Source organism: Lagopus leucura, unplaced genomic scaffold, assembly GCF_019238085.1.
Source record: "Lagopus leucura isolate 7727_CA_CO unplaced genomic scaffold, USGS_WTPT01 Super-Scaffold_73, whole genome shotgun sequence".
NCBI lineage: Eukaryota > Metazoa > Chordata > Aves > Galliformes > Phasianidae > Lagopus > Lagopus leucura.
The window spans coordinates 93,481,233-93,507,770 of record NW_024962252.1 but is presented as its reverse complement, the minus strand read 5'-3'; the positions used below and the strand labels follow the sequence as shown (position 1 = coordinate 93,507,770).

Below are 26,538 nucleotides of genomic sequence, written 5' to 3'. Positions count from 1 at the left end.
AGAAGGCATGTTGGCTGTGTGGGCTCCATCTGCTTAGCTGATTTTAGGTAAAATGTTGCGTCTGACACAATCTGTACAGTATTTTGGAATAACAGACACTGTGGCAGTATGACCATGAAACATTACTAAAGGTGTATTTTTAAACTACAGGCTGGGCGATGCAGGTTGCTGCCTTTATTTTCATTCAGAGAAAATGGGAAGATGACAAGGGTCACTTTGAAAAAATGCTGCATTATTTCTGTGACATTCATGAGCCACTACAACTCCTCATCTTTCCGGAAGGAACTGATCTCACAGGTAGGATAAATTTGTTGGTTTGTGTTTTGATTGTGATTGATATGGAAATTCCTCTTTATTTGTGGAAATAATTGAAAAAACATCCAAGCTAGGAGCAATACTGCATTCTCTCAGACAGTAGAAAATGTAGTTAACGATCTTGATGTGCTAATATACCCAAGAAACACAGGCATGGTTTCACTAAGGGGTTTAACCAGACTTCCAGAAATAACTGTTAAGTTTCAAAAGCATCCCATAATTGAAAGAGCTTAACATTGGTTAATTCTACCTTTGTACTGTATTGGAAAAATAGTTTACAAGACCTGGAATAAATTACTTTTATGTTCCTATTTTCCATGTGACTGGGATGAACAGTGCAAAATTGTGAAAGGTGATCGAAGATGAGAGCTAATGATTCTATTAGATTTCTGGCTTCATGTTTTAAGAGGAGAAAATGGATATGCTTCTTCATTAGGCCATGTTAGTTGCCTGCATCTGCATCTAAAAGAAAAAATGTTTCCTGAAAACCAATGTCAGTGTTATTGTTGTAATCAATTTAATGAGTTAAATGTTTGCTTAATTCTTAGTAAAAATATCGGTGTTAATGCAGGTGTATTTTACAGCAGCGATAGCAAGCTGCTAACCGCTGTTGAAAAAGACTCAAATGCCAATAAAAGAAAGCATTTTATGAATGTTCTGTGGTTCTTTATGCCTGCAGCACTATCTGATAAGCATCAATTTTAAAACAGAAAACCAATTACAACTAGACTTTTACCTTTTAGCTTATTTTAGATCTTTACTTTCCTTTGCAGCTATTCTCAAATCATGCCTTACCTCAATGTCAGATCAGTAAATACTAGGTACGGTGTGAAAATCCATAATGGAAACTGCTATTTTCTTCATGTTCCCAGTATCCTTAAACACAGATGTGTAATGTTCAGATGGCATCACACTGTGGGGAGTTGTTGTCACTCGATCCTTCTTCCTAAAGGAGGATAGATCATTAAACATTCTTGGGCTGCATCACATGATATCTCTTGCTGAATTAGTAATTGTATCTAAAATTAGGAAGGGGGATGGAAATTATCTTTTTTTTTTTTTTTTTTGAATTAATGACTACCTGTCTTCTGGTTGTTCTGAGTTAGGACAAATTCTTAATCTTACTCAGTGTCAGAAAATGTCTCCTTGGGTCACCCAGGTGTTTCCATTGCAAGACGGTTAAAGAGAATTGGGTTGTTCATAATTTACCCACAAATTATGTATGCCTTCCAATCTCTCCGAGTATTGCTCAGAGACAACAGATTTTAAAGGACTGAAGAAGTTCCTTATTACAGTTTTAAACAAGAACTAGCTGAGGACTAAGGCAGCGGCAGAATGTTAGCAGTTGTGCTGTGGAGTCCCAGAGGCAGTGGTGGGAATGTTCCCCACCCAAACGTGGAGTTCCGTAAGGCAGCAGAGGGTAGTCTCTTCTCCACTGCAATTGGTTATAAACAACTCTGCCTAAATTTAGGTGTATGCCATCAACTCAGAAGTTGATGCAGGTGGGATTCTTCTGTTGCTCTAGTTGTCACTTCTCATGCTCACGTAATGCATGTTCCTCTCACCTTGCAGCATCAAATAGATGTCTGTGCTGTGTTTACTCCATTCTCCTGGTAGCTTCAGCTACCACTAATTGATGGTGCTAATTTCCCCCCAGTCCACTGGGCAGCCCAGGGAGGAAGCAGTGTGGTACTTGTACTTCAAGGGAAAGGAGTATTGCTGGGTGGCCCTTTGCTACTGTAATTCTTATCCTCTCAAGCCACCTGGCAGCGACAGATTTACTCTTCTTGTATAATGTTTTCAAATATTCAAGAATGAAAGATCTAAAGGAAACACAAAGTATATATGGTCTGCTGCCTGAGCTCAAGTTGAGGTACTTTGCGTTGGAAGATGATGCTTAAGTAAGTTTAAAAAGTAGTAATTGAACCCTGAACAATGTGTTTGCAATCTGTGTATGAAGTTGATGATTATTTCTGGTCGGTTGGTCATCTTTTCGCTCTGGAGTGCTTGAAGCTTAAAGCTAAATACACCAAAGGCATTTTATTGTAGTTGTTTAAGAAGTCAGACTTTCTGAAGACTTGAAGAAAACAAACAACTCGTGCAGCCCACCATTTTGCTCATTTTTTTGATGATCTGTGTGAGGCTCTCGTAGTAACTTTCTACAAAGTAGTAAGAGAACAAAAAAAGTTGCTGTACTGTTCTGGGTCTGTTCCGTAGGATCCATTGCCTGTGGATTTGTCTGCATCCCTAAACGTGGTTTCTTCTTTACTTCAGTTTTTCCTTTTTCTTGGGTTTCCTTTCATGTGACATTCCCACAAATCTTTCTTGCTGCTGTTTCTGCAGGAGGCATTATGTGCTGTGGTTCTCCTCTCCAGCAGCCGTGTTAACTGCTGCACGCTGTGCTGAAAGCCCCAACAGGCCCACTGCCTGCGGAGGATATGCCAGCTTTTCCCATTACTAAGATCTCTACTGCTGGCAGTTCCCCTTTGTTCTGCCATTCGTTTTTCTGAAAGCTCTTAGGGCTAAACTATCTATGAATTTCTTCTCTATGCCAAACTGTGATTCCACAGACTTTTTTTTTTTTTTCATAAGAAATAGCTTAAAAACCAAACAAAAGTTGGAAAGTTTGTCGATACCAAAATTTAGGCAGTTGTGATGTGAAACTATTTTATCTAGAAGATAGCATAGTACTGTAGTACTTATCTCCTTTGTAGTAATGTCATGTGCTGGAGTAATGCACAATTACTCAAGACACACTGGTAGAGTTTAAGAGGTAATAGTTTGAAAACAGTACGAGCAAGAACTGCTTAATTTTTTGTTAAAATGGTAACTGTGAGCCAATATAGCTATTATGCTCTCTATGCAAACTTCTGATAAACAGATGAATGAGAAATTGTTTAAAAAAGAGACTTTTGGACTATCCACTTCTTCTTTCTCTGTCTGGTACCGGTGGCATTTGGGAGTACTTGACGCCATGGGAATACTTGTGTGCTTCTATCATAAGCCTGATTAAAGAAAAGGAAGTACATGATATCCAAATTTCAGTGCTAATGAAAAAGGAAGAAAAGAGTTGAGAGTTGTATTGAAGTTGTCTGACTTAGCATTCCAGTAGGATGATGAGGGTAATGTATCGTTCTTTTGAGTGATGTCCAGCAAAATGCATCAGCTGGAAAATGCTGGACGTCAACGCACGTGAACTTGTTCTTTTGAGGTGATTTCATGCTGCTTACGTGTTTTTGGGAAAGCACGGACATACCTCCTTCTTTGGCACAGATTATGGAGCTGTAGTTCCAAATCTTTACATTAGCAAGTGCAGCTCATTACTGTGTTATGGCTCCCTTCAGAGTCAAATTCTGGAGGTTTTTGTTTTAATTCAAAACTGCAGTATAAATTATAATGGTTTTAAAAGATCAGGAGTTTGTTCACTTTTCCTTCTCTGGATTTCATGGGTATAAAGCAGTTCTAAGTTCCTGAAGTTTTATAGCTTGAAGACAAAGGAAACAGATTAACGTAACATCGTCTTCCAGTTCACTTCAAATGAGATTCTGAGATATGGTGCCTCTGTGCTGCTGCTGACGTCTGAGCTTTTCCAGCAGTAATGCAGTTAATGGGACTTCCCAACATAAATTTTGAGATAAGTGGAGGAAAAATTGCATGATTTGACAAGTGCCCTGCAGCAGTGTGTAAAGGCCTCAGGTAAATGGGTCTTCTTGTGCTTGCCACCTGCCCTCCGAGTAGTTGCATGGATCATCTGAGACACTGGAACAGAAACAAACACAACTAGTAAATGTTACCTTGTGAAATAATTGCTAGCCCATATGACAGGACTTAAATGAGGATGTAGGGAGGTTTTGTATATAGCTATATAGGAATGTAGGAGGTTTGTATATAGCTATTCTAATAGGGGTTACATCTGGCTGATAGAAGATCTGTTTGTGAAAACTAACATTGTTTGCCATTATTTACCTACATCATCTGAAGTTCTTTCTTCAACAATTTAGGGTTTGATACAGTCCTAGTTGGGTGTCTCTTAAAGGTGCACATAGCATAACCTTACCATGAGAATGAATACCTTACTGGACGTTTATTGCCTTTATAATTAGTACTCCTTTTGAAATCCATGTATGAAGTTTTTTCATAAGAATAGATCATTTAACCTATTCCTTCTTATTGGAACCAAGGCGTTAAAATAAAATGCAAAATTCATCTAATAGGAATGATGAGTGAAAGCTTAGGAGGTAGATTTACTTCGGCTTAATTCTTAATTGCAGAGGAAAAAGTGGAAATATTTGTTTATAGAAAGGAATATGTTTTGTGTGTGTGTGTGTGTGTGTGTGTGTGTGTGTGTGTGAGCAAGAGGGAGCGTTACCTTTTTCCAGATGATGTGAGTGGCGTTTTGGGACTGGGAAGACCTGAACCAAGTTCAGTTGCGGTCCCTGCTCCAAGTGCTCCTTTATGCAGCTCGGATTACACTTGCATTTCCCCTTTTTAAGGAAGTGTCTTCATTAACAGGCTTGCGAAGGCATCCTACAGTTTTATTTCTTCTTCTTGCTTCCACCTACAAATATTACAAGTTTGCCTGCAGAATAATGAATCACCCACGCAAGTTCTGCAGTGTTGACTGCTGACTAAGGGGTTTTATAGGAGGTGACTGTTGTGTAAATTCACTTAGGCTGGAGAGGATATAAAATAAATGTATTTTTAATTTCCTGCATCATTTTTTTTAACCTCTGAGTTTCATGTAATATGGAACATCCAATTTTCTGGCTTTTGTTGAACTTTGTACTAAGCAGGAGATTTGTTCTGACTTTCACTCAGAAGGTTTAAGCACAGGTGTCTCATGCAGGGATTGCAAGCAGCAGCATGCACTGAGATGTTTGCATCAGATAATGTAGCAATCAGTGCATTTATGCAGAAATAATATCAAAATAACATACTGTTTTTTTTTTTTTTTTAAATGCCAAGAGAGGCAGGATGGGGAGGAAGAGTGTGATGCTTACTTTGTGGTATAGTGGAAGTCTATCCTGCGCTTTCAGGATAGCATCAAAACCCCTTTGACCTCCTTAACTTGCTGTATTACAGTATTGTAATAATAAATATAATGCAAAAAGGCCCGTGGCTTGATAGATGTTACAAATTGCAGAGGAAAATATTTCTTCCAGAAGAGAATGATCATTGTGTTAGCTGTGTCACTTTGCTTCTAAAAGCCCATTACACTAGGCTCATGAAAAGGAGGATGGAACAATCCATTATATAAATCTTACAGTCCAGAGACAAGAGGGGCACAAACAAATGGAATATAAGGAAATAGCTGATGAGTGTTGGCTGGAGCACCAGTGTCCAGCTGTTCACATTTTTAGAAAGGCATTGTAGTAAATGGAAATTAAGAAGATGCTTTGCAGATGTTTACAGTGGAATCTTTCCAAGTACAAGGAGGTGAGTGTGAGTTTTATTTCAACGCAGTGAACAGCAGAGGTTCTAACTATTTTGACAGGGTAAAGAAAAATAAGCTGCCTATTTACTCATTGTTTTGTATGTTGTGCAAGTAGAAGTGTTCAGCAGACAGAACTTGTTTTCGTGCTGCCCTTTGTAACACAAGTGCTAGTGAGCAGGCATATAGAGGAGTAGTTTCTGGGTGCACACAAACACTGTGCAGTTTAAGATGCTTAAGGTTTTGATTGTTTTAAACTGCTCAGCTAATGTGGAATTGCATAGCACTTTTGTCTCAAAGCTTTGACCCGATTTGCAGATTTGAAATCTTAATTTGCATATGCAGAAAATGAAATAGAAGCTTATAGTGTCTTTTGGAAGAAACAGCACAGTAGCTTAAAAACTTTGTGATAAACTGTTTTTAAGCACATTACTTGAATCATCACAGAATTTGGAAAAGAGCTTTAGAGCTTTTGACTTGGGTATTTTTTAGAGGAAACCTAGTGGTCATTGTCCTAATAGTACAATACAGTTATGGCTGTAAGATAGAACCCAGCTTTTCAGATGAACATTTAATACTTAGGGGATTATTCTTCTCTGCCATTCCAAGCCTTGCTTATGACTCATTTTTCAAGTTTTGCCACAACAGAGGCAAGGATCCTACAGGCAAGTTCCCTTCACTGATTCACAATAGTCTATTTTCAACACTGAAATAGCAGTCTAGCAGTCAAAAATAGGTACTCCAGTCACGAGAGCCATCATACATATGCTCAGGGAAAGATGAGTTTAAGTTATGTAGCCAAATGTAATTTTAGAATTTCAGACATTCTATGATTTTTACAACACTGCTGTAAGATGTAATATTTTCAATTATCCGTAGATTTTGACAACTTGGCAGGAAGTAAATCTTTGGCTGTTCCTTGTTGAACCATTTGGCTACTGTGCAGTAATAATTTCCTTTCCTCCAAGTCACAAGGTCAGGAGATGTTGTGCAGTAAATCTTGAGGAGTACAGGTCTGTAAGGCGTGTAGGTAACATGTTACCTTATACAGGTAACAATAGGCCACAGTGGAAAAGTACCTCGTGATACTAATATGATATAGCACTTACTGATACATAGCTGATAAATAGTGGAATACTGATAAATAGTGAAGGAGAGACCCACATTGGCTGATAAACGATGAGCTCGTGCAGTTTAGAAATTAGAAAGATGTATACATGCAAAAAAGGCATCTGTACTACTGTGCTGATTTGTCAGCGTGTTCTGTTGCCCCTTTATAGGGTGAAGTTTTGAGTGTAAGGCAGAGAACTTGCCTATATGTAGCAGTTCTGTTAAATTATTAAGCATTGGTATGATTTTCCAGTAGTTTATCTCTCATCTCTGGTAAGGTTAACTGTGGGCACTTAGAAAAATGAGCTGTTTCTGCTTGAGAAAGATTATGAATTGCTTAGGCAATGATTTTCTTCCACAGATGTGTGCTAGGATTTCATCTTCTAAAACACCATGTGGGACTCTATAAATACTAGTTCTTTAATATGTTAGTTATGTAAAATGATTTCTTGTTGCCATGGTAAAATTCTGAGTCCTTTGCCTTTTGGCCCAAAGCGAGGTGCAGAAGTACCTACAGCAAAGGGTAAGCGCAGCCCCCAAGGCTGTTGGACTTCTGCTTTCAAGTTGCCTACGTGTGGGAGAGAACAAATTGCTGCTTCTCCACTTGTTCTGAGGAGTTTCCACTGTATCGACCTCTCTCTCCCTTAGTGGGCTCTGTTAGCAATTGGCTCTTAAAACTTCGGTTTGCTCTGGGTAGAATTCTTTCTGCCAGAGTTTTGATTTGGTGAAGCTGCACCAGTACTTGATATTGTGTTCAGTTTTGGGCCTGTCACTGCAACAAAGACATTGAAGCCCTGGATAGTATCCAAAGAAGGGCAGCGAAGCTGTGAAGGGTCTGGAGCATAAGTCTTACAGGGAGCAACTGAGAGAGCTGGGATTGTTTGGTCTGGGGAAGAGGAGTCTCGGGGGAAATCGTATGGCTCTCTACATGCCTGAAGGGAGGTTGTGGCAAGGTGGGAGTTGGCTCTTCTCCCAGGTAATAGAGGTAGGATGATAGGATGGCTTTGAGTTGCTCCAGGGGAGACTCAGATTGGATAAGAAGAAACATTTCTTCTCAAAAAGAGAAGCAAGGATCAGGCTGCCCTGGGAGGTGGTAGAGTCACTGTCCCCAGAGGTGTTCAGGAACCATGGAGATGCGGCACTGAGGGACGTGGTGAGTGAACATGGTGAGGATGGGCTGGTGGTTGGAATTAGTGGTCTTAATGGTGTTTTCCAACCCTAATGATTCTATGAAATCCATGTGTCCTGGGGTTTGGCCTGGTGGCCTTCCAGGTCCTAGCCAGTTCTGTGTCTGGCAACAACCTCATGTTGTGATATTGGGCACTAGGTCAGAAAGTTTAAAATGGGGAATGTATGTGTAGAGCAGATTGATGAATAACGTGTACCATGTTCAAAATGAAGAACTAGAATACTGCTTCAATGTATTTGATTAACTATTTTTTTCTGCTTAATGTTTTCTTTACAAAATAAGTTTTACATGGTTAAGCTGATATAAAATCAAACCTGCATTACTATACATCATGTTGTTTTTTTTTAATTTAAAAAAATGCTAGTGAACTCATTAATACATTTTACTTTAAAAATGGGTATTGAAGTATCTGAAGAACTACTAAACTTCAGTTTCTAGATTTCAGGTTGCATTTGATAAATATGAAGGATTTGCTGAGTGTTTTCTTAGAAGAAATGAGCAAGTAGGAAGGCTGTTTTTGCAATAGACATTGTTCTTTATCATGCCACAAAATATATACATCATATAAATATATATATATATATTTATATGTATATATGTATAACCAAAAGCATCTTGCAGTTGGCCCCCAACTGAAAAGCTGTTGTACATTTGTGCTGTGTGAATTGTTTTTCTACTTGTTTTCCTAACGTATCATGATTATTCTTGCTCTACATGCACATTCATAGAAAATTGTGCTTTTTTATTGTCTCCTCCAGCCAATACCAAAGCTCGCAGTAATGACTTTGCTGAAAAGAATGGGCTTCGAAAATATGAGTATGTCTTACATCCACGGACTACAGGATTCACTTTTGTGGTGGAATGTCTAAGGGAAGGTAATCCTGCTCTCCATTTCTACATACATTTTTGTCTTGAATATACCTCTCTCCCCAAAATGGTGGAAGTCAATCTTCACAAAGCTTGAAGTGTTTCCAGAGATACTTAACGTACGCTGATTACCAAAAAGGTCTTGCTTGCCATTGTACTTAAAATGATAGTAACATGGATAGATTTGAGAGAGTTGATATGGAATACTGAAGAGGCATAATGAATGACAACAACAACATTTTTGCATTTTTTTTTCTCAAATACTGTTGCTTGCTTGTCAGTCTACTTCAAGAAAATAGTGGAAAAGGTCCCAAGGTATTTCAGCCTTATTGTCCGTGCCAGTCCTTAACCTTCATGGGGTTGACACTGAACACACAGACGTGTATTTCAAAAGCTGCCGTGTTCAGCTGTGAAAAAATTGCTGTGTTCAGTGAACATGGGAAATGCTCAGCAACATGCAGATGCAGCAAATCAGCTGCCCAATGTTGTCAGCTTTTCCAGGCAGTGCTGATTTGGAGAAGCTGTGTAAAACATGAATTATGTTGCTTGGCATGGTCAGTGGGTGAGAGAACGTGCGGTGCTCGCTTTTTAGCTAGAAATGATCTTCCATTCTTGTATTAATCTGGTGTTAAGAGACTGATTCCGTATTGTCAGGGGAACAGAGTATAGAGATGCGATGGCTTGTTAGAATGAAACATCTGGGGGATGTTTTGGAAATGGGCATTTTGATGAGATTTCTGCCAGGCTTTAGGCCATAATGGTGTAATCGCTGTAATAACACTGATATGGCAGTGATTCAGATGCAAATGAGTGAATGTTCTCAGGATGTATGAATGTATGATTGAAGAAAATAAACGTGTACAGTAAATGTAAAGTGACTTATTTATAGGCTAGTTCTTCTGGAATAAGCAATTCCAGATCTTTAACACATGTTGGTTATTCTGTCTGCCAAAGGGAGAAGTTTGAGATTATTAAAAAGAATGAGGTCCTGATGGTAGGTTTTTTTTTTTTTTTCACTTGCTGGAATCCTTGCTTGGATTTTAAAAGCAGAGCTGACTTGCATTTTGCCTGATTTCTACTTGAGCAGAAGCAATATAAACACAGCTAATATTCAATAACTTGTCTGACTGGATATCTTCATAAAGAATTGTGTATCTGTATGGCCATATATTTAGCCAGCAGTTTGTGTTGGACATCTTAGATTTTCACATATCTTGAAAGTTTATTATTCATTTTGCTGTAGTGAAAAATGATACGTGAAATTTCAAGACGTGTTTTACTGGGAACTTTTCAACATTAGGTTAACCTGGTTGTCAACAGTTTACGGGCTGGTTTGGCCCGGTTCCGTGACCAGCGGGGCGGAGGGATTTCACAAAATCTGCACCTCTGGAAAAGGGAAACAGGGGACCCCAAAATAATTAAAAACAGCAGCAATCTGAGGAGAAACAAACTAATTTACTAAATGTAGTATCAGCAAAATATAGTCTCACCACAACGCTGAGGTGAGAAGTGCAGTCCAGTTGAGCCGATGAAGAAGAGCCGATGCAGGCGAAGAAGAGAGCATCAGGTGACCTTGCCAGGAGTTGTGTCTCCTCGCTGACTGCGAAGCCCCTGGGGAACGTAGCTGTTCTTCTCCTGTGGACAGGCACCCGGAACTTGAGCATCAGCAGTCAAACCCCCAGTGCATTACATGATGTTATGGTGTGGAATACTGATAACCCAAATCATAAAACCATGGCATAGTGCGTAATGGTAATTCTAGCCTGGAATAAATTTTCAGTTAAAGAAACGTTCTCAACCTGGAATGTTATCAACTTAACAAATGATAGATGCTGTAATTACCTCAGAAATGAGCTTCACAGTTGTACGGTCATTTTCTAATTTTTTTCTCTCGTGCTCTTTTATAAAAGGTCTATGCAAATTAGATAGATGTTGGGTTATAAAAATGGCAATATTTAAAGGCAATTAGCTAATTTTACACCGCACCAAGCTAGGGAAAATACCAGAAACATTTCTAGATATTTTTTTTAAGCTTTCAGATCTTTAAGTCCTACTTTTATTTAAGTCAAGCAGATATTACATGAAATATTAACGTACTTCCAGTGTTTGGTACATTGCTAGGCATTGTATGCTACATACACGATGACTGTGGGTTATTATGTAGTATTGTATGAGTGAGAAGGTAGTTCAACCAGCATTTTCAAATACTAAGTTATCACTTCCTCATGTAAGACTTTTTCTGTTGTTGCAAGTGTGCTAAATATGGAACATTTGTGTGGAAATATTTTAATGGACAACCAACCTGTAGCTGCTTTACGAGAGCATTGCAGAGTATTACGTATCTGCATGCCTTCATCATTTTGTATGTGAAATATTGATGTCCAGGTGGATTTTCAGATCCAAATGGCGCATTTGATACCAAACATTACCATGCAGTTCTGGTTTGACTCATCTTTACTGTTTTCTTACAATTCTAATTTCTGATACCAGCAATGATAAAGAAAACCAGGAGTGGTAAGGGTAGGGTGTTAACACTGTATCTGTGTCTCAGGAATGTCACTGTGCTACAGTAGTACCAGTAATCATAAAAATAGTGTTGTTTCCTTTTTACTGGTTGTAATGGCCAGCAGAAGATGGTGTGTGTGGCTTTAACACTGAGAAGGGAGTGGTGGAGACTTTAACATCATATTTACATGTTTGGAAGTATCTTTGTGCGTAGATGACAACCTTATTGCCCTACAGCTCTACTGTGAATACATTCTGGCTTGTGGCTGTTTTCCATTCCCAAAGCTCGGGTGTCTACTTCAGGCCTTCACTCCCAAAATAGGCTGATGAAGTGAGGGGGAAAAATGTCATTAGTAGTTTAACTGCATTTTGAATGTTGAAAGAAACTGTAATTATGCAAGAACACTGATTAATATGCATCATGAGCTATAGCGTGAAAGAATTACCTGTTATTACATAAAATAAGTGACCCATCTGAATAGGAAATGAAAAAATAACCTTCAGCTAAATGTGGCTTGTATCTCTACGGGAGAGCTTCTTCCTGGAGGAGGCACTATCTGCATGCTGACAGTATAATCCTAGCAGTTACCAGTCCTTGGCTTTCCACAGGTAGCACAACCTCCTGAACCACCTGGATGGATTTTTGCCAGTGATGACCAGCGCACAAATTCCTGTGACCACCTTCTTGCTCTTGTACGGTCATTAGTTCAACTACTTGATCTCTTTTGCCCAGAGATGCTGCTAAGGTGTCATTTCTAAGATTAAAGAAGCTTAAAAAAAATAAATCTATTTAGCCTCCACCAAACAGGCTGGCAATAAAAATAGTTCAGGCAGTGCATTTCTTCCTTGGCTTTTGACTCCCTCTTTTTCATTTATTTGCTTCCCCCCCACCCCACCATATCCTAGCTCTCTGTAAGTGGTGGTGCTTATCTCCCTGCACTAAATCTTTTAAACGGAAACCCAGGTAAAAGCTGACTGTGTTTTCTTTTGATTGTGCTCAGGTGCCACAATAGTGAAAATATGTGCAGGTAAAGGTCATACTACAGGTTTTCATTGATATAAACCAAAGAACCACCCAAGAGTGAGCACAGAATGATGAACGTGCTTTATATGGGTAATTAATAATGTACTGAGTAGAACAAGGACTACAGTTGTTGCTGTTTTTTAAGCAAGAGAAAGACATAATTTTGATTCAGCATTGATTTTTTTTTTTTAAGTGCGTTCCTTTGGCTCAATAGTAAATTTAAATAGGATGATTTAGTATGGTGTTGTTTGTGTGGTAAGAGAAGATGCTGTGTGGACATGTGAAGGTGAAAAGACCACATGGTTGTTGCGTAAGGACAGTTTGCCGCCTGATAATGTAGTATAGTAGTGTGTTACCTACGATGTGGGAGGTGAATAAGAGAAAAACAAATTTCAGTAAGGATTACTGGAGATGGAGAGGCATTAAATACACCTAGGCTAAATATAGAGTAACAAAATATATGCATTTTTCACCCATGTGAGCTGTTCCTTCATGGGAACAGTTATTGAATTTCTATTTGCAGGTTTGTGAGCTACTTCATTAATCTTTACTGATGCACGTTGCTCAGAATAGTGCCAGCCTTTTATTCCTTCTGTGCTTCTCTGTCCTTTGTCTATCAAAATACTTAAATTTTATGAACTCGCTGAATTCTACACTTTGTCAGCACTGAAGCCCATTAGTTTAGTTGTCATGGCAGCCAGAGGAATTATCCTGTGGAAGCCCAAAGCGCGTTTGACCAAAATGACTTCTGCGATCCCATATACTTTATTCACATCAGCTTAGTTGGCTATTGATAGGAAGCAAAGAGAAATGAAATAGTTGATTTGCTGCTTTCCAACTCTTTTCACATGATTAAGTGTATCATTTGTCTTGCCTCAGCTGTTATGAATCCCAGTTTCAATGAGCACCTGGTAAAAAATTATTAGTGCTTTCCACTGTATTTCCTTGGATAACAAAGGGGAGTGTTTTTGGAAAGACAGTCACAGCATGTTTTGATATGAATAAGCAGTGAAAAATGAATTCTATACACCAGAATGAAGATTGGTCGTAATTTTATATAATAAAATAAATAATTGTTATGCACCGCTCTTTAACGGTCACCTTAATTCATATCAAATCCTTTCAGACTTGAGCCTTGGAATAGATGCTGTGTGTGGAGTCATTTTTGGCAGAGTTCAGCTTAATGGAAATCATCCCCTTTTATAACCTGTGCAATCTTGAAAATGACAGAAATAAGCAGGAATTTAAATGAGACGTTTATAAAGCATTCCTTTAACGAAGTTAATGAAAAACATTTCTGGTTTATATAATGCTCTTGGTTTACATAATGCTCTTGACGATCTGGTTTGTCAGAGATCAGAGATCCTTCTCTGGAAGGTCAGGAAGTTACCCAGAAATTGAGTGTAGGTTTTCAGACCTCGTTGCATTTTATAAAGTTTTCCTGAAGTGCCAAATGACACTGAACGTTCATATGGCTCGAATGTTCAGTTTCAACAGGGTGGGAAATAATCCCAGTTGATTTGATTCAATATGGAATGAATTCATTGGATTACACGTTATCTTGACATAATATCTGCAGCTGAAGTCAAATAATCTGTCAGGAGAAAATAGTCGTTGATAAATGTGTTCTTAAAATTGCTTCTTGGCTTTGAAGTATTTTCGCAGGACTGTATAAACGGCACATGTGAAGACAGAACTAAGGTTTTAAAGCATCATTAGAAGACTGCTCGTACTCTTGGAGGCAGTAATTTCTGTCAACACTAAGTTTGAACTGACCTCTTTTTGACACTTTCTATATATCCATCACCAGCCTTTAATACCTGGATACATTGGGCTGTGTGTTCCTGTAACAGGGTTCGCATTTCACTGGCTTTGCAGTATGACAGAGTCAGAAATATTTGGATTATTACAGTACTTCATTCAGCTTCAAATTTATTTTGGGTCATAAATTAGCCAACAGAAGAGAATACTGCAGAAAAGAGCTGCCAACTTCAGCATCCGAAAATAGAAAAAGAAAAATCTAACATGCTTGCCTTCATTGTGTATTCTTAGTGACAGAAATAAGCAGCAATTTGCATCTTTTTTTCTATTATTCATTCAAAATTGATAGTTTTGCCCCAAAGTAAATGTTTATACACACAGTCATAAATCGGTCTATCTGCTTTTGTTTAAATCTGTGTTGTACAGTGCTACAGCATTTCAGTAATTGCAGATATCCCAATGTTTTTCATTGCTGGGCAGGAAAATTGTATTCAGGTATTCCATACAGCCAAGCAATTACACAGCAAAGCGGCATCCAGATGTCCTCGCTTTGCACAGAGCATACAGTAAGCTACCACTGAAATCCCTACATCTCTTAGGACTGCTGTGGTGATTCTGGAGTTGTTATGATGCTTAAGTTTGATGTATTTGTGTAAATGGTGATTGAAGTCAGGACTCCCAGTTTAGTGATTCATTATTGTGACCCTCCAACCTGAAGGAGGTGATGTATGTTATATCTCCCAGGGCTGCTTCTCTGTGTGGGTGCAATGTTGATGGGTGCTGGTACCGTAATAAAGCCAAAGGCTTATCTTCTGTTTTAGGTGCTGCTTCCAGTCTCTGCTCTTAAAGCTTGCAAGATGGATGTGATTCATTCTCCCAAATGTAAATCAAATACTAAGCTCTAGGTGCGTTGAATTTTTCCAATTTTTATGGGAAAATTGAAACAGGTGTAAAAAAGCAAGCTGTAATAATTTTCTTGATTGACTGAACAGCTCAAGCTGTTTAGAGTTAGGGACTGTGTGACTGAAGGTATTAAGTATACTGCTTTCTACTTTGATGTACAAAGTTTGTTTTCACCTATACTTTGAGTGCAGCAGGCAGAAGTGATAACAGAAGCAACTGCTGAGTTACCTTCAGAGGAAGCAGGAATCAGCAATTTCCAGGTTTGTGCCCACTTTGTGTTCTGCATAATAGGGATGCAGAACATGAAAGGGCCCCCTGTCACATTGCACTAAGGGCCAAGTCTGTTGTTTTAGTGAAAACTAGCCTCCCTTTTTGTAGCTGCACACACGTATGACTTCCAGAATGATATGCGGGACTGCTACCAAAACCTGTATGTGTTTTGTGAGCTTGCACGCTGAGGAGCACTGCAGCCTCTCCGAGCAGCTCTGACATGTTTGTCATAGTCGTTCTGTGCATGTGTGAACTGAAACCACTGTTCTGAGAACAGGAAAGTGTAAGTCCTCTGTCACCTGATTTCACCTGTATGTCCATAGGATTACAGATCAAACAGCAACACTAAACAGTCATTCCTTGATGCATGGAAAGTTTCTCCCTGTCTTGTTTTGGTCTGTGTATGTCTGCCTCCCAGAGTCATCTTACAGATAAAGACCAGTACTTAGAAATTGCAGAACTATTATGAAAGTACTCATAGCATTCCTTTAGCTGAAAATAAGCTTTAATGTTTGCTGTTATAATTGAAAACGTGTTTTCATAAGAATTGGAAGCTGTGCAGTAAATAGCATAGCCTCAGATATAGAAAAATATCTATAAGTTGAGGACTGCATGTCTCTTGTGCCTTCATAACAAATTAGTTAATGAAGGCAGTCAAGGACCTTGTTCACAAATGCATTTTTTATCACTAGGCATGTCTGTGAAATTCAATAATGCGGAAAATACAGGGCAGGCTGTTATTCTTCTTTACATGTCCTGACAGTCTTTGTCATTTGTAACATGGGAGAGGGGGCAGCTTGACTTCTTCCAGAATTGTCTGTCGATAATTATAGTGTCTTGCAAACTTCTGCATGTGCACACGTTGATGTACTTCTCAGAGCGAGCACCAGCTTTGTCAGATCGTTTCTGCCCTCTGTTACACACTGAAGTCTTTGTTCCTCTCTCTTCTTTCTTGTATTCCTGGAGCGGTATTCACCTCACCTGTGTAGCAGACAGCCCATTCCCTCAGTCATCCTTGGAAGGAGTTGTTTTTTTCCAAGCTGTGCTCTTCTCTCAGATGCCATTCTTTCCATCCTCCATTGCTTTTGAGAATTAAGTGCAGCATTTCACTGCAGTGTTTACAATAGATTCATGTCAGAGTCACTATCTGTGGGTTTGCAGCTTGGCACATTTTTGTTACCTGCACATCCGTGCAGCTAATTGGAAATATTTCAGGTTTTATGACCAAGAGCCTATCAAGACCCATCAACTGCAGTAATCTTCTTAAACTCTCTTACATGTGAGTCATGGCTTGTGACAAGCAGATATACCATGTGGCAGATCGTTTTCCATTTATGTCCTCACAGGTTATTAGTAGTTGCTGTAGAAACCATATTAAAAAGTTATTATTTGCCAGCAGTTAACCCACAGTGGTATTAGAGGTTTCCAGCGTTTTCCCTTACGTTGGAATACACAGTATCTGTGGTAACTACGTGTAATGTTTAATGAATGTGAACATTTTAATTTCTCCAGCTGCAGGCATGGAATTATGTTAGCCCATCACATTGCATACGTAGAAATGAAGCTCTTGCTTGTCCATAGATCAGAAAAAAATGACTAAGTACAGACTAAATCTCTTCAGAATTAAACAGTTCTTGATGTTCTCTGTCTAATGTTTGTCATCTTTTCAGGATGCTCTAATGAAAGGTTATTGTGGTTATTAATGCTTTTTAGCTCGATGGAGGACAGAACATGTGAAGCAATGTATATCTGCTGCCCTAGTCAGCATCTTTCTGGGTGTAGGTTTCAAAAGGTCAGTCATCTGCTTGGAGCATTTAATTGGTTTGTTTTTTTTTTCCTATAGCATCCTTCACAGCAGTACAGTAAGGTCAGTGCAGTGCCTTGACATACTTCTGATGCTCCACTGAGTCCACACAAAACAAAAACCAGTCCCTCTTGTGGCTTTGTGCACAGTATCCTTTTGAGTGGCTTGATGCTGAGAAAGCATGCTGAATACTTTAAGAATTATCAAGTGGTTTTGGTATTTGTGTCAGAATACTGAATGTTTTGGGTGTGTTTAAAGACTTATGGTGGCAGGACAGACAATAGGTGAGCCTCTGATGAAGGTCAGGTTTATTAGTTACTACTTGTTTTTGTCAGTTCATGACCTGTAATTTTGCAGGTGATGTTGGTTGGATTCGTGGCATACTTTATTATTGCTGAAGTTGAAATTAATTCCTCTGAAATAGACGAGTATAATCGTTACCTGTTTATTTCGCATGGCCTTACCAGGTGCTGTGCATATCATATCCATTTCTCTCTGCTTATTAGTAAGACAAATACTATCTTCAAGCAGTCTTGAGTGCATACTTTTCCAGGACAAAATACTGCTTTAGTTTTACTTAGGAGATGATGTTTCCTGATGTGTTATATTAGAAAAATAGCAGCATCTACTGGCTGAATAGACTAATCCCAAATCAGTGTTCCATTGTAGTGGAGATTCTCAATCATGTTTAATGGATTCCCCACTCTTCCACTTTTCGCAGATGCTGGCTCTTTTCACTTCCAGCTGCATTAAAGTTGCTGCAAATGTATTTTGTGTATTTCTGATATCACATTTCTATACGAGTAACTGCTGGCAGGGGAGAAGATTCACTTGGAGTCACTTCAGTTACTGAAAATGCTGGAATCCTTACACTGTTGATACATTCACCAAAGCTGTAAGATAATAATAAAACTTTAATCTCCTCTAGTTATGGAATTTGCTGCTTATATGTTGTTAAACTACAAGCAGATTCTATTCTTTCGTTCTTCTCTGCTGTTGCAGCTTCAGCTCCTTCCTTTTGCTCTCCTCCCAGTCCCCTGTCACTGTTTTGAGGGCATACAAAAATTAGCCCAGCATCTTATTTCTCCAGACTGACTCGTATCCCTGAGTTTGGCAGTCATTTGTAAGGCTCTACTCCAGAGACAGAGAGCAGTGCCACATTCATGAGCCCTGGATGTTGCTATGGTACTGATACTGAAAACTGGAAAACATAAGAGGGCAGAGGAGCTTGGGAAAAATTGTAGTAGAGTATAAATGCTTTTTAAAATAGATTTTTATCAAAACACAAACTTCAGCATGAACTCAACTCTCTACTTCATTCATCACCTTGTATGTAATCTGAAATATTGTTGTCTTTGCAACCTATTTTGTCAACCTTTTCCTGAACTGCAGGATTCCAGAGGGCATTGCTGTCGGTGTTCTCACCAAACATTGGTAGATGTAGGAAGGGTTTCCCTGTAGTGTGTGTGTTCTGTGCCAGTTATTTGAAGAACTATGCAATGTGAATTAGCTGAAGTATATACAGTTATAGTATAGACAGATTCAAGTAAGAATGGATTTTCCCATCATTTCATTTTCCTGTGGAACGGCTGCCATCTGAGAACTGCAGAACTGTGTTTGACATACATTCTCTGTAGTAATCTTTCTCCCCAGTCCCATTTCATACTGTTAAAAGCTAGTTCTCATGTCTTAGAAAAAGCCTCTCTGAAATGCATATCAGCTGCTTTAGACAGATGCAAGTCTTTGGTTTTGTTTGCATTGCTAGTCGTTGTTGACCCTGCAGTGCAGCAATAAAAGTGAGTGCTCTTAATTGTTATAAAGCACTTGCAGAAGCAGGCACCTGAGCATCCTTCTGGTTGGCTTGCTCTGATAACCAGTCCTTCATTGCTCTGAAAGGAGCTGGCTCGTCCTGATGGTTTAAGGCGTTACATAGACAGTAAGCACATCTATTAGGAGGAAAGCATAACATGCACAATAAATAAAAAGAGAGACATTTTCAGAAATGCTTCAGACGCTTTGGAATTTGTGAGCAATGGTGCGTTTGTGTTGCCTGGAAGTTGCTATGGGTACTGATGTTGAAAAGCCAAACAGACAGAGAGCAGACCTTAGGGACATAAGTCCCATTTAAAATCCTATAAGAATGACTGTTCTTTAAATCTGCTTGGATGCTTTTAAAAAACCTTCCCTCAAAAGGATTGTTAGCCTAAGTCTCCAGGTTCATCCCATCAGCAGCGCTGCTGTGATTTAACCAGTCCTTTTTTTTCTGTCTTTACTTACCCAAAAAAGTATTCCTTCCAAAAGATCTGAAAGCTCCTTGGCTTTCTGTGTGAACTCTTTGCTTTGCTCTTCTTGCAGCATGAATCAGAGAATTAAATGAAATGTATGCTCAGCAGCTATGTGGCTTCTTCCCATTCACATATCTGTTCAAACTGTGTTTTGTTGAAGCTGAGATTTTGTTCTGGAGTGTCTGAAACAGCCATTCACACAGGTACATTAGTATTGTTGGAGCAGGTACCAATGAAGTGAATGAAATGCAGCTGCTGCAAGTAGTACATTCTGCATGTCCACAGCTTTGCAGAAGTTAAACAAACCCATTAACAATGCCGAGAAACCACAGAGGTTTGTTAGGATTTCTGCTACCTGTGGTGCTAATGAACTCAGTAGACATTACACACTAAGACGTGCACACAAGCATGCAGTCAAATTTAAACTATATACACAATTCCTAATTTATGGTAGCACTGCTGTACATTAGGAGAGAACATTTTGAAGGCTTATTCACCTCCTTGCAGGGATGAATTGTCTCGACTTAGTCTCATGCCTTTCAGTGTTATCTGACACATTTTATAATCAACCAGTGGCATATTCTTTTTCATGTTTTGTTTGTGTAGCACTGAACAGTACAGAACTCATAAAAATAAAACAGATAAATGCTGATAGAATATAATGAGCCTACGGCTTACATGGCATATTTTTTGTGTAAGGTAGACTATATCGTGTACATATAAACTGTACGCATGGAGAGATGTATGTACATATATATATAGGGGTTTTGGTAGCTGTTTTCTGTCTGTCTTGGCTAACTGCCTAGGATGAAGATTGCATTTTAAGATCTTGTTCGTACAGCAACTGTTTCTTACTCTTTGTGATTTTATGCAGTAAGAACCTATCTGAGCTGACAGAAAGCTCCATCACGAGATCAGGGCAGCTTTACACTTGAAGCAAAAAGGCTGTGGTAATGAAGCCAATTAGTAGATTTCTCCCAGAATATGAACAAAGTGAAGTCGCTCCATCTGCAAAATGTCTTGGGGTGTCCTAACCCAGGATGTCAGAGCTGTTTTTCAGAAGGAGTTTCACTGGCTTCTTGCTCCATTGCTTCCTCATAGCTGGCAGAGGAACTCAGTAGGTGTATATGACTTGAAAAAATTCCAAGATTCACTATCTGGGTGATCTTTCCTGACCTATAAGTCAAATGGCCTCATGAGGCGTTGCAGAGTAAAACAGAAGAGAAGCGTTGAATGCTCAGATTGCATAACAAAATGCCCAGAAACAGGAATTTCAATAAGTGAGATTGAATGCAGCCCTCTTGTGGTGTTTGCTTTTGAGTGAGAGAGCAAGCATTGTTTTGCCAGCCTGGTAATTGTATTATTTTAGTAGAAAAGTTGTGGCAATTACAAAAAGGATGGAAGCTCTGGAGACAGCTGAAAGAAGGGTTTTGAGGATGTATACTGTGGCAGGAGATTGTCAAATTCAGATCTTGTAAATGTAATATGTTTCATATCTACGCATGTAATCCAGGGTAAACTTAGAGAAGCAGTGGTGGGCTATATTAGGTGGGCTATTGGATAGGTTACGTAATAAGCATTGCCCATCTTTCAAATTTCATTTTCTAAAAAAAATACACAGTTCCAGTTAAGTGGCATGTTTTTTCAGTGACTTTTCTAAATGGCACTTCTGCTTTATGGAACAGAAACATCGTGTCATTTTCTCCATGGAATTTGCAATGCATATCTGGTGTGGAGAAATAAGAGAGCAGTTATTGTGAAAAGGACATCAGCATAGTTACAATCCCAGAAGTACAACACAAAAATTTTTCTCTTAGAAAAATAAGTGCAGTAACAAGTGAGTTATAAACAAGTAAGAACGTGCTGGTCAGTTTTTGTCACAAGACAAAAGCTATTGAAAACTGCACGTGATGTATATTTTGTCAGATATTCAACACATGCTATAGCTAAAATGGAAAGTTCTGTAGAGTCGAATGATAGCACTAAGTGAATTGGTATTTGCACTTAGTTTTCCAGTGGTTTGGTTGGTATTAATAATGCAGCAGAAGGACAGGATATCCTTCAACTAAGTGTGAAAAAGGGGTTGCATTAGCATTCCAGTGAACTCTGAGAACTGGGTATGCTTACTCGTTAGAAAAAAAAACAGCAACTGTGGGGAAGCAAATTTCATGTTTGAAAATGTTCTTTGAATTTCAGAAAATATCCAAATGTGACTGATCAGAAATTGTTTTCATGCACAGTGTAGGCATAAAATGCCTTTTTAGGATGCCACTGTAATTCGTCAGATGCTATGTTCAGCAGGGTTTGTTAGACAGCAGGATGTTCAGAACCAAATAAATACAGCGGAGAGTCTGGTTAAATAGGAATAAGCCAGAAGAGTTAATTGAAGTTACAAGAGAAATAAAATGCTGAGATAGATTCAGATAAACTGTTCTTTCTGTTGTTTTTCCACGATAGTCTACACTGGTTAAAACCAAAGAGCGGTTAACCAGCATGCTTATATACCTGTGGTTATGTTTAGATGATCACAAATATTCTGATTTATCACCCAAGATAAAATGAAATAGGTGTGGAGGACGTGGTGCTTATCGGTGGAACCTTGGAGTTGAGAGAGGTTAATTGGAAGCTCTGAGGTGCAAGTTAATGACTGGATAGATCAGAAAGCAGTATGCCTTGTTATAATTTTTGTCACTGCAGACATCAGAGCACTTGTGTTATCAGGACAGTCAAATTAGTCCAGCCTTCAAAACAGAGTGTGCAGTTCTGCTGAAATGGAAGTTGACCATCTGACAGCCTACAGTAATTTTAGAACTCACTGCCTTTACTGGTGTTCCTTATCCAGAGCTCTGTGCTTAGATTCCAGCTTGATGTCCAGCTACATCTTTATCAGCCCACAATTTCTTCAGGTGAATTACTGTTTGCAGTATTACACAACAGCTTGGGATCATCCAAATTCATGGTATTTTTTCCTTTTGTGACTTTTTTTGAAGGATTTTCTTATATGCATCCCTGCAATAAGCATTCAGAATGCACTTTCATTTCCTCCTTCACTGAATTTTTGCAGTTTTATCCTCTGTGTGCCATGCTCAGAAAAAGTCTTAGGAGAGTGTTGTAAGTTGCCTCACTAATTCTCTGGAAGCTAAAGTCAGTTCTTTAGGTTCCTTCTCTGCCCTGCCACTCTTTGTTTTTGTTTTCATCTGGGCGTGGAAGGAGGCAGCTTTCAATTCTGACGTTCAAGAGAAGAAAGAAGATTCCAAGCCTTCATAAACTCGTCTTTTGGACATGTCTTCCATGTATGTCTTCTTCGTGCGCTTTCTGCATTTGAAGGTGTCTTGGTGAGCCTTCTGCCAGTTCCTTCAGTACCCTTGGGTTGATCCTGTCTGGCCCCATAGATCTGCGTGTGTTCAAGCGATGTGTTATGTCACCAACCATTTCACCTTGGATTATTCCCTCTGTCTTCCAGCTCAGCGGGCTGAGTACCCTGGGAACAATTAGTGTTACTAATAAAGACTGAGGCAAAGGCATTAAGTACCTCAGCCTTTTTCTCATCTCTCAGCATTATGTTTCCATCCTGCATGCTGTAAAGGGTGGAGCTTCTCCATAGTTCTCCTTTTGTCATCTGCGTATTTATGAAACCATTTTAAATTGTCTTCTACTGCAGTAGGCAAGTTAAGTTCTAGCTGGACTTTGGCCCATTTAATTTCCTCCCTGCTGAACTTCAGAACTTATTCATGGTTGTTCTTTGTTGTTTGCCCCTTCTTCCAAAGGTTGTTTACTCTCTTTTCTTTCCCCCAGTTCCAGAAGAAGCTGTCTGCTCAGCCAGGCTTGTCCTCACCTCTGCTTGCTTGTCTTTTAGGGCACAGGGATGACCTGTTCCTTGAATATCCAGCCTTACTGGACTCATTTGCCCTTTAGAGCTTCCTCTCAAGCAAGAGACACTGTCAACCAAATCACTAAATAGGCCAAAATCTGCCCTATGAAAATCCACAGTGGCTGTTCTGCTGACCACCTCCTTGCTTCACCAGGGATTGAGAATTCTTACCATCTCATGGTCTCTGTGCCTTTATCTCAGCAGTATTTCCAGTTCAGCATTTCTGAGGGTTTTCTTACTTGGCTGCTTTGCCCACCAGGTATATGTGGGTCCTTCTTTTGTCCTTCATTGTCCAGAAGAAATTATACAACCTCATATTTCAAGCCTATGAGGCGTTTCAATTGAAATTCAATTAGCAAAAATGCAAGTGGGGTTGGTTGAGTTCAGTAGTTTCCTGTTGTTTACCAACAGAGGACGGTCAAGATTACAGAGCAGAGCCAGTTAGGATTTGCTGTTTTCTATTGAATAAACAGTCATGAATAATAATGCCCCGACTGCCAAACGTGCAGCCTGGATGACATCGGGCCAGCTGGTGGCTCTTAAAGCAGTTTGTTTCTAATGGGCTATGGCCTCAAATGATCACATCTGTCAGATCTGAAGGCAGGTCAGTGCCGAGTTGCTAGAGGAATTGTGAGGGACAGGAAAATGTGTACCAGAACTCTGAATGGCGTGTGGAGTGCAGAGAGCTGGGCTAATGGGCCCTGGCTGTGCATACTGCTGTAGCTTTGGCATAAATTCCTGTCTGGGCTTGAAAGTAAATGGCTGTAACACCAAGTCTAGAATGGAAATAGAAATTAATCCCCATTGGCAAAAAAAAAAAAGCCTTCTTGCCAACCAAAGATGAGTTTTGGTCCCAAGTGTGTAGCCAGAGAGCAGGAGAAATGAGCAGAACTTAATCTCAAAGCTGTGAACTTTAAGTATCTTAACAGGGGCAGAAATGGTAAAGTTGTTGCTATCAAACCTGTGCCCTGGCTCTCTGGCTGTTGTCAGTATCTCAGTATTGCTTTATCTTAATGTTGTGAAGAATAGAAATATACAGGGTTGGTGGTTTGTTTTTGTTTTGTTTTGTTTTTGCTTGTTTGTTTTGAAAATATAATGGTTCTATCTTGTTTCATGTTTTAGATAGGAATTCCTTTGCAGGAATTTCTGCAGCCTTTGGTGCAAGGTTACACTAAGATAATTCTAAGTGTCTCTTTAATTGTTCAGCTCTGGCTACATCTATCACTTGTTGAAAATTGAATACTGAATGTTTCCAATAGGGTAGTGGTATGTGTTACTGTGCAAGACAATATGTGTATAATGTTTTTACACAAAAATGTTTGAAGTCCTGGTGTTTCAAACAGCTGCTTTAATTCTTAATCTCGGTGAGGCTTCCTAAGTGCAGCTGTCTTACATGTCAGTATGTTGTAATGGGTAGTATGGTTTGGATTGAAGGTAGTATAGAAGGGATGAGAAAAGGTCAGCAATTCATCACTTGTGTTGAATTCCTGGTTTAACTTGAATAGACTGGATGCCTGTGAGGTGTATCTTCAGTAACTGAAATGTGCATAGCCTTCATGTGTAAAACATCAGAAAAAAGTATCAAAACACGGAAGAGGTGAAGATGGGTGGGAAATTGCTACTCATCTGTTGAATGGAAATTTGATGTTGAATAAAGACTTCTTATGTTTCACTGTGTGAAACGTGGTAAGAGTTGCATGAATAATTATCTAGCAATTAATAGTGATATGGAAATATATTAAATATACATAAATTTCTAACCATGAATGCTTGATGCTTGCAGAGGAAGAGCCTAATTTTTATGTTAATTAAGCAATTTTGAAAGTGCAATATAATAAGCAGCAGCACTGTTTTGCATTTGAATAGAACAAACTAGCAAACTTAATGCTTGAAATAGACTCTTTCTTCTTAAGTCTTCTTTTCATGAGTAGGTATGTTATATATATTTTATATATGTATATTAGGTGTTCTGTACATATTAAAATTGTAGTTTTCAAAAGTATAGTCTTGTACAGAAGCAGTCAGACAAGTACACCTTTTAAAAGCTAATTTAATTCTGTGTTGGATGTCATGTCACCATCTGTCCCTTTCAGTGAGTAATAGGGCTAGCATTGAATCAGTGTGCGAACCAGTTAATGCAGTCATTGTTCACAACACAGATTCCCAAGGGAAAGTCCTGTATAACCAACTCAATCTCCTTTTGTGACGAGATAACTTACCTAGTTCACCAAGGGAAGTCAGTTGGTGTGATCTCTGATTTCAGCAACTGTTCTGCTGCTGTTTCTCACAGAATCCTTCTAATCTACTCTTGAGTTTTATTAGGTTTTATTAGTTTAGCCACCATTCGGCTTTCTGTAAGACAGTGATTCCTTAATCTGAGGTAAACACACTGCCAGTCATGCAGAACACAAACGTTTGCCTGTATGGTTATGCAGTGCTATGAAGCTTTGAGAGTTTCTTCACAGATCAGGTTTGACTTTGAGTTTAAAAACTAATGAATGCCTTTGTGTTTGAAGGCTTAATGTATTCTTTCAGAGTGAGGCCAAATTTCATTTCTTTACCATCTTTCAATAGCAAGTATAGAATAACAGAATCACAGAATCACCAAGGTTGGAAAAGACCTACAAGATCATCCACTCCAACCATCCACCCATCACCAATAGTTCTCACTAAACCATATCTCTCAACACAAAATCCAAACGTTCCTTGAACACCTCCAGGTCGGTGACTCCTCCACCTCCCTTGGCAGCCCATTCCAGCTCCTAACCACTCTTTCAGAGAGTAATTTTTCCTAATACCCAACCTGACCCTACCTAGTGCAACTTGAGGCCATTCCCTTTTGTCCTGTTGCTGGCAGAATGCTTGGAAAATTTGGCATTCAGAAGTCCACTAACATCATACAGTTGTTTGTTGAATCTTTGTTTGGTTTCCTTACATGTGTATACGAGATGATCTTGGTCTTTAACTAGATGAGTGCATGTCATTCTCTCCCCACTCGGGCCCTTTGCCTCACTGAGCACTCAGTGAAGGAGCAACTTCAAAATATTTTGTTTTCTTCTCATCTTCAGTGTGTGGCCCCACTGCTGCAAGATTCAAGCTCTTCTCCGAAAACAGAATTTCCTTATAAGCATCTCTGCTGCTTGCTGCTCTAGTACAGAAGTGCTTCATATTCTTAAAGGAATTTATTTTCAGTGTGTCTGCAT

The 26,538-nt window shown here is 39.1% G+C and overlaps 1 protein-coding gene across 7 annotated transcripts in view; it reads left to right on the top strand.

Moving 5' to 3' along the window:
- Nucleotides 1-26,538, top strand: part of LCLAT1 (lysocardiolipin acyltransferase 1) — a 102,491-nt gene that overhangs the window by 49,348 nt on the left and 26,605 nt on the right. For all 7 annotated transcript variants that reach the window (XM_042893458.1, XM_042893488.1, XM_042893466.1 and 4 more), the window contains 2 exons: nucleotides 151-297; nucleotides 8,804-8,920. In XM_042893458.1, the coding sequence (XP_042749392.1) occupies nucleotides 151-297; nucleotides 8,804-8,920 (264 nt within the window). The remainder of the gene's footprint in view (nucleotides 1-150; nucleotides 298-8,803; nucleotides 8,921-26,538) is intronic.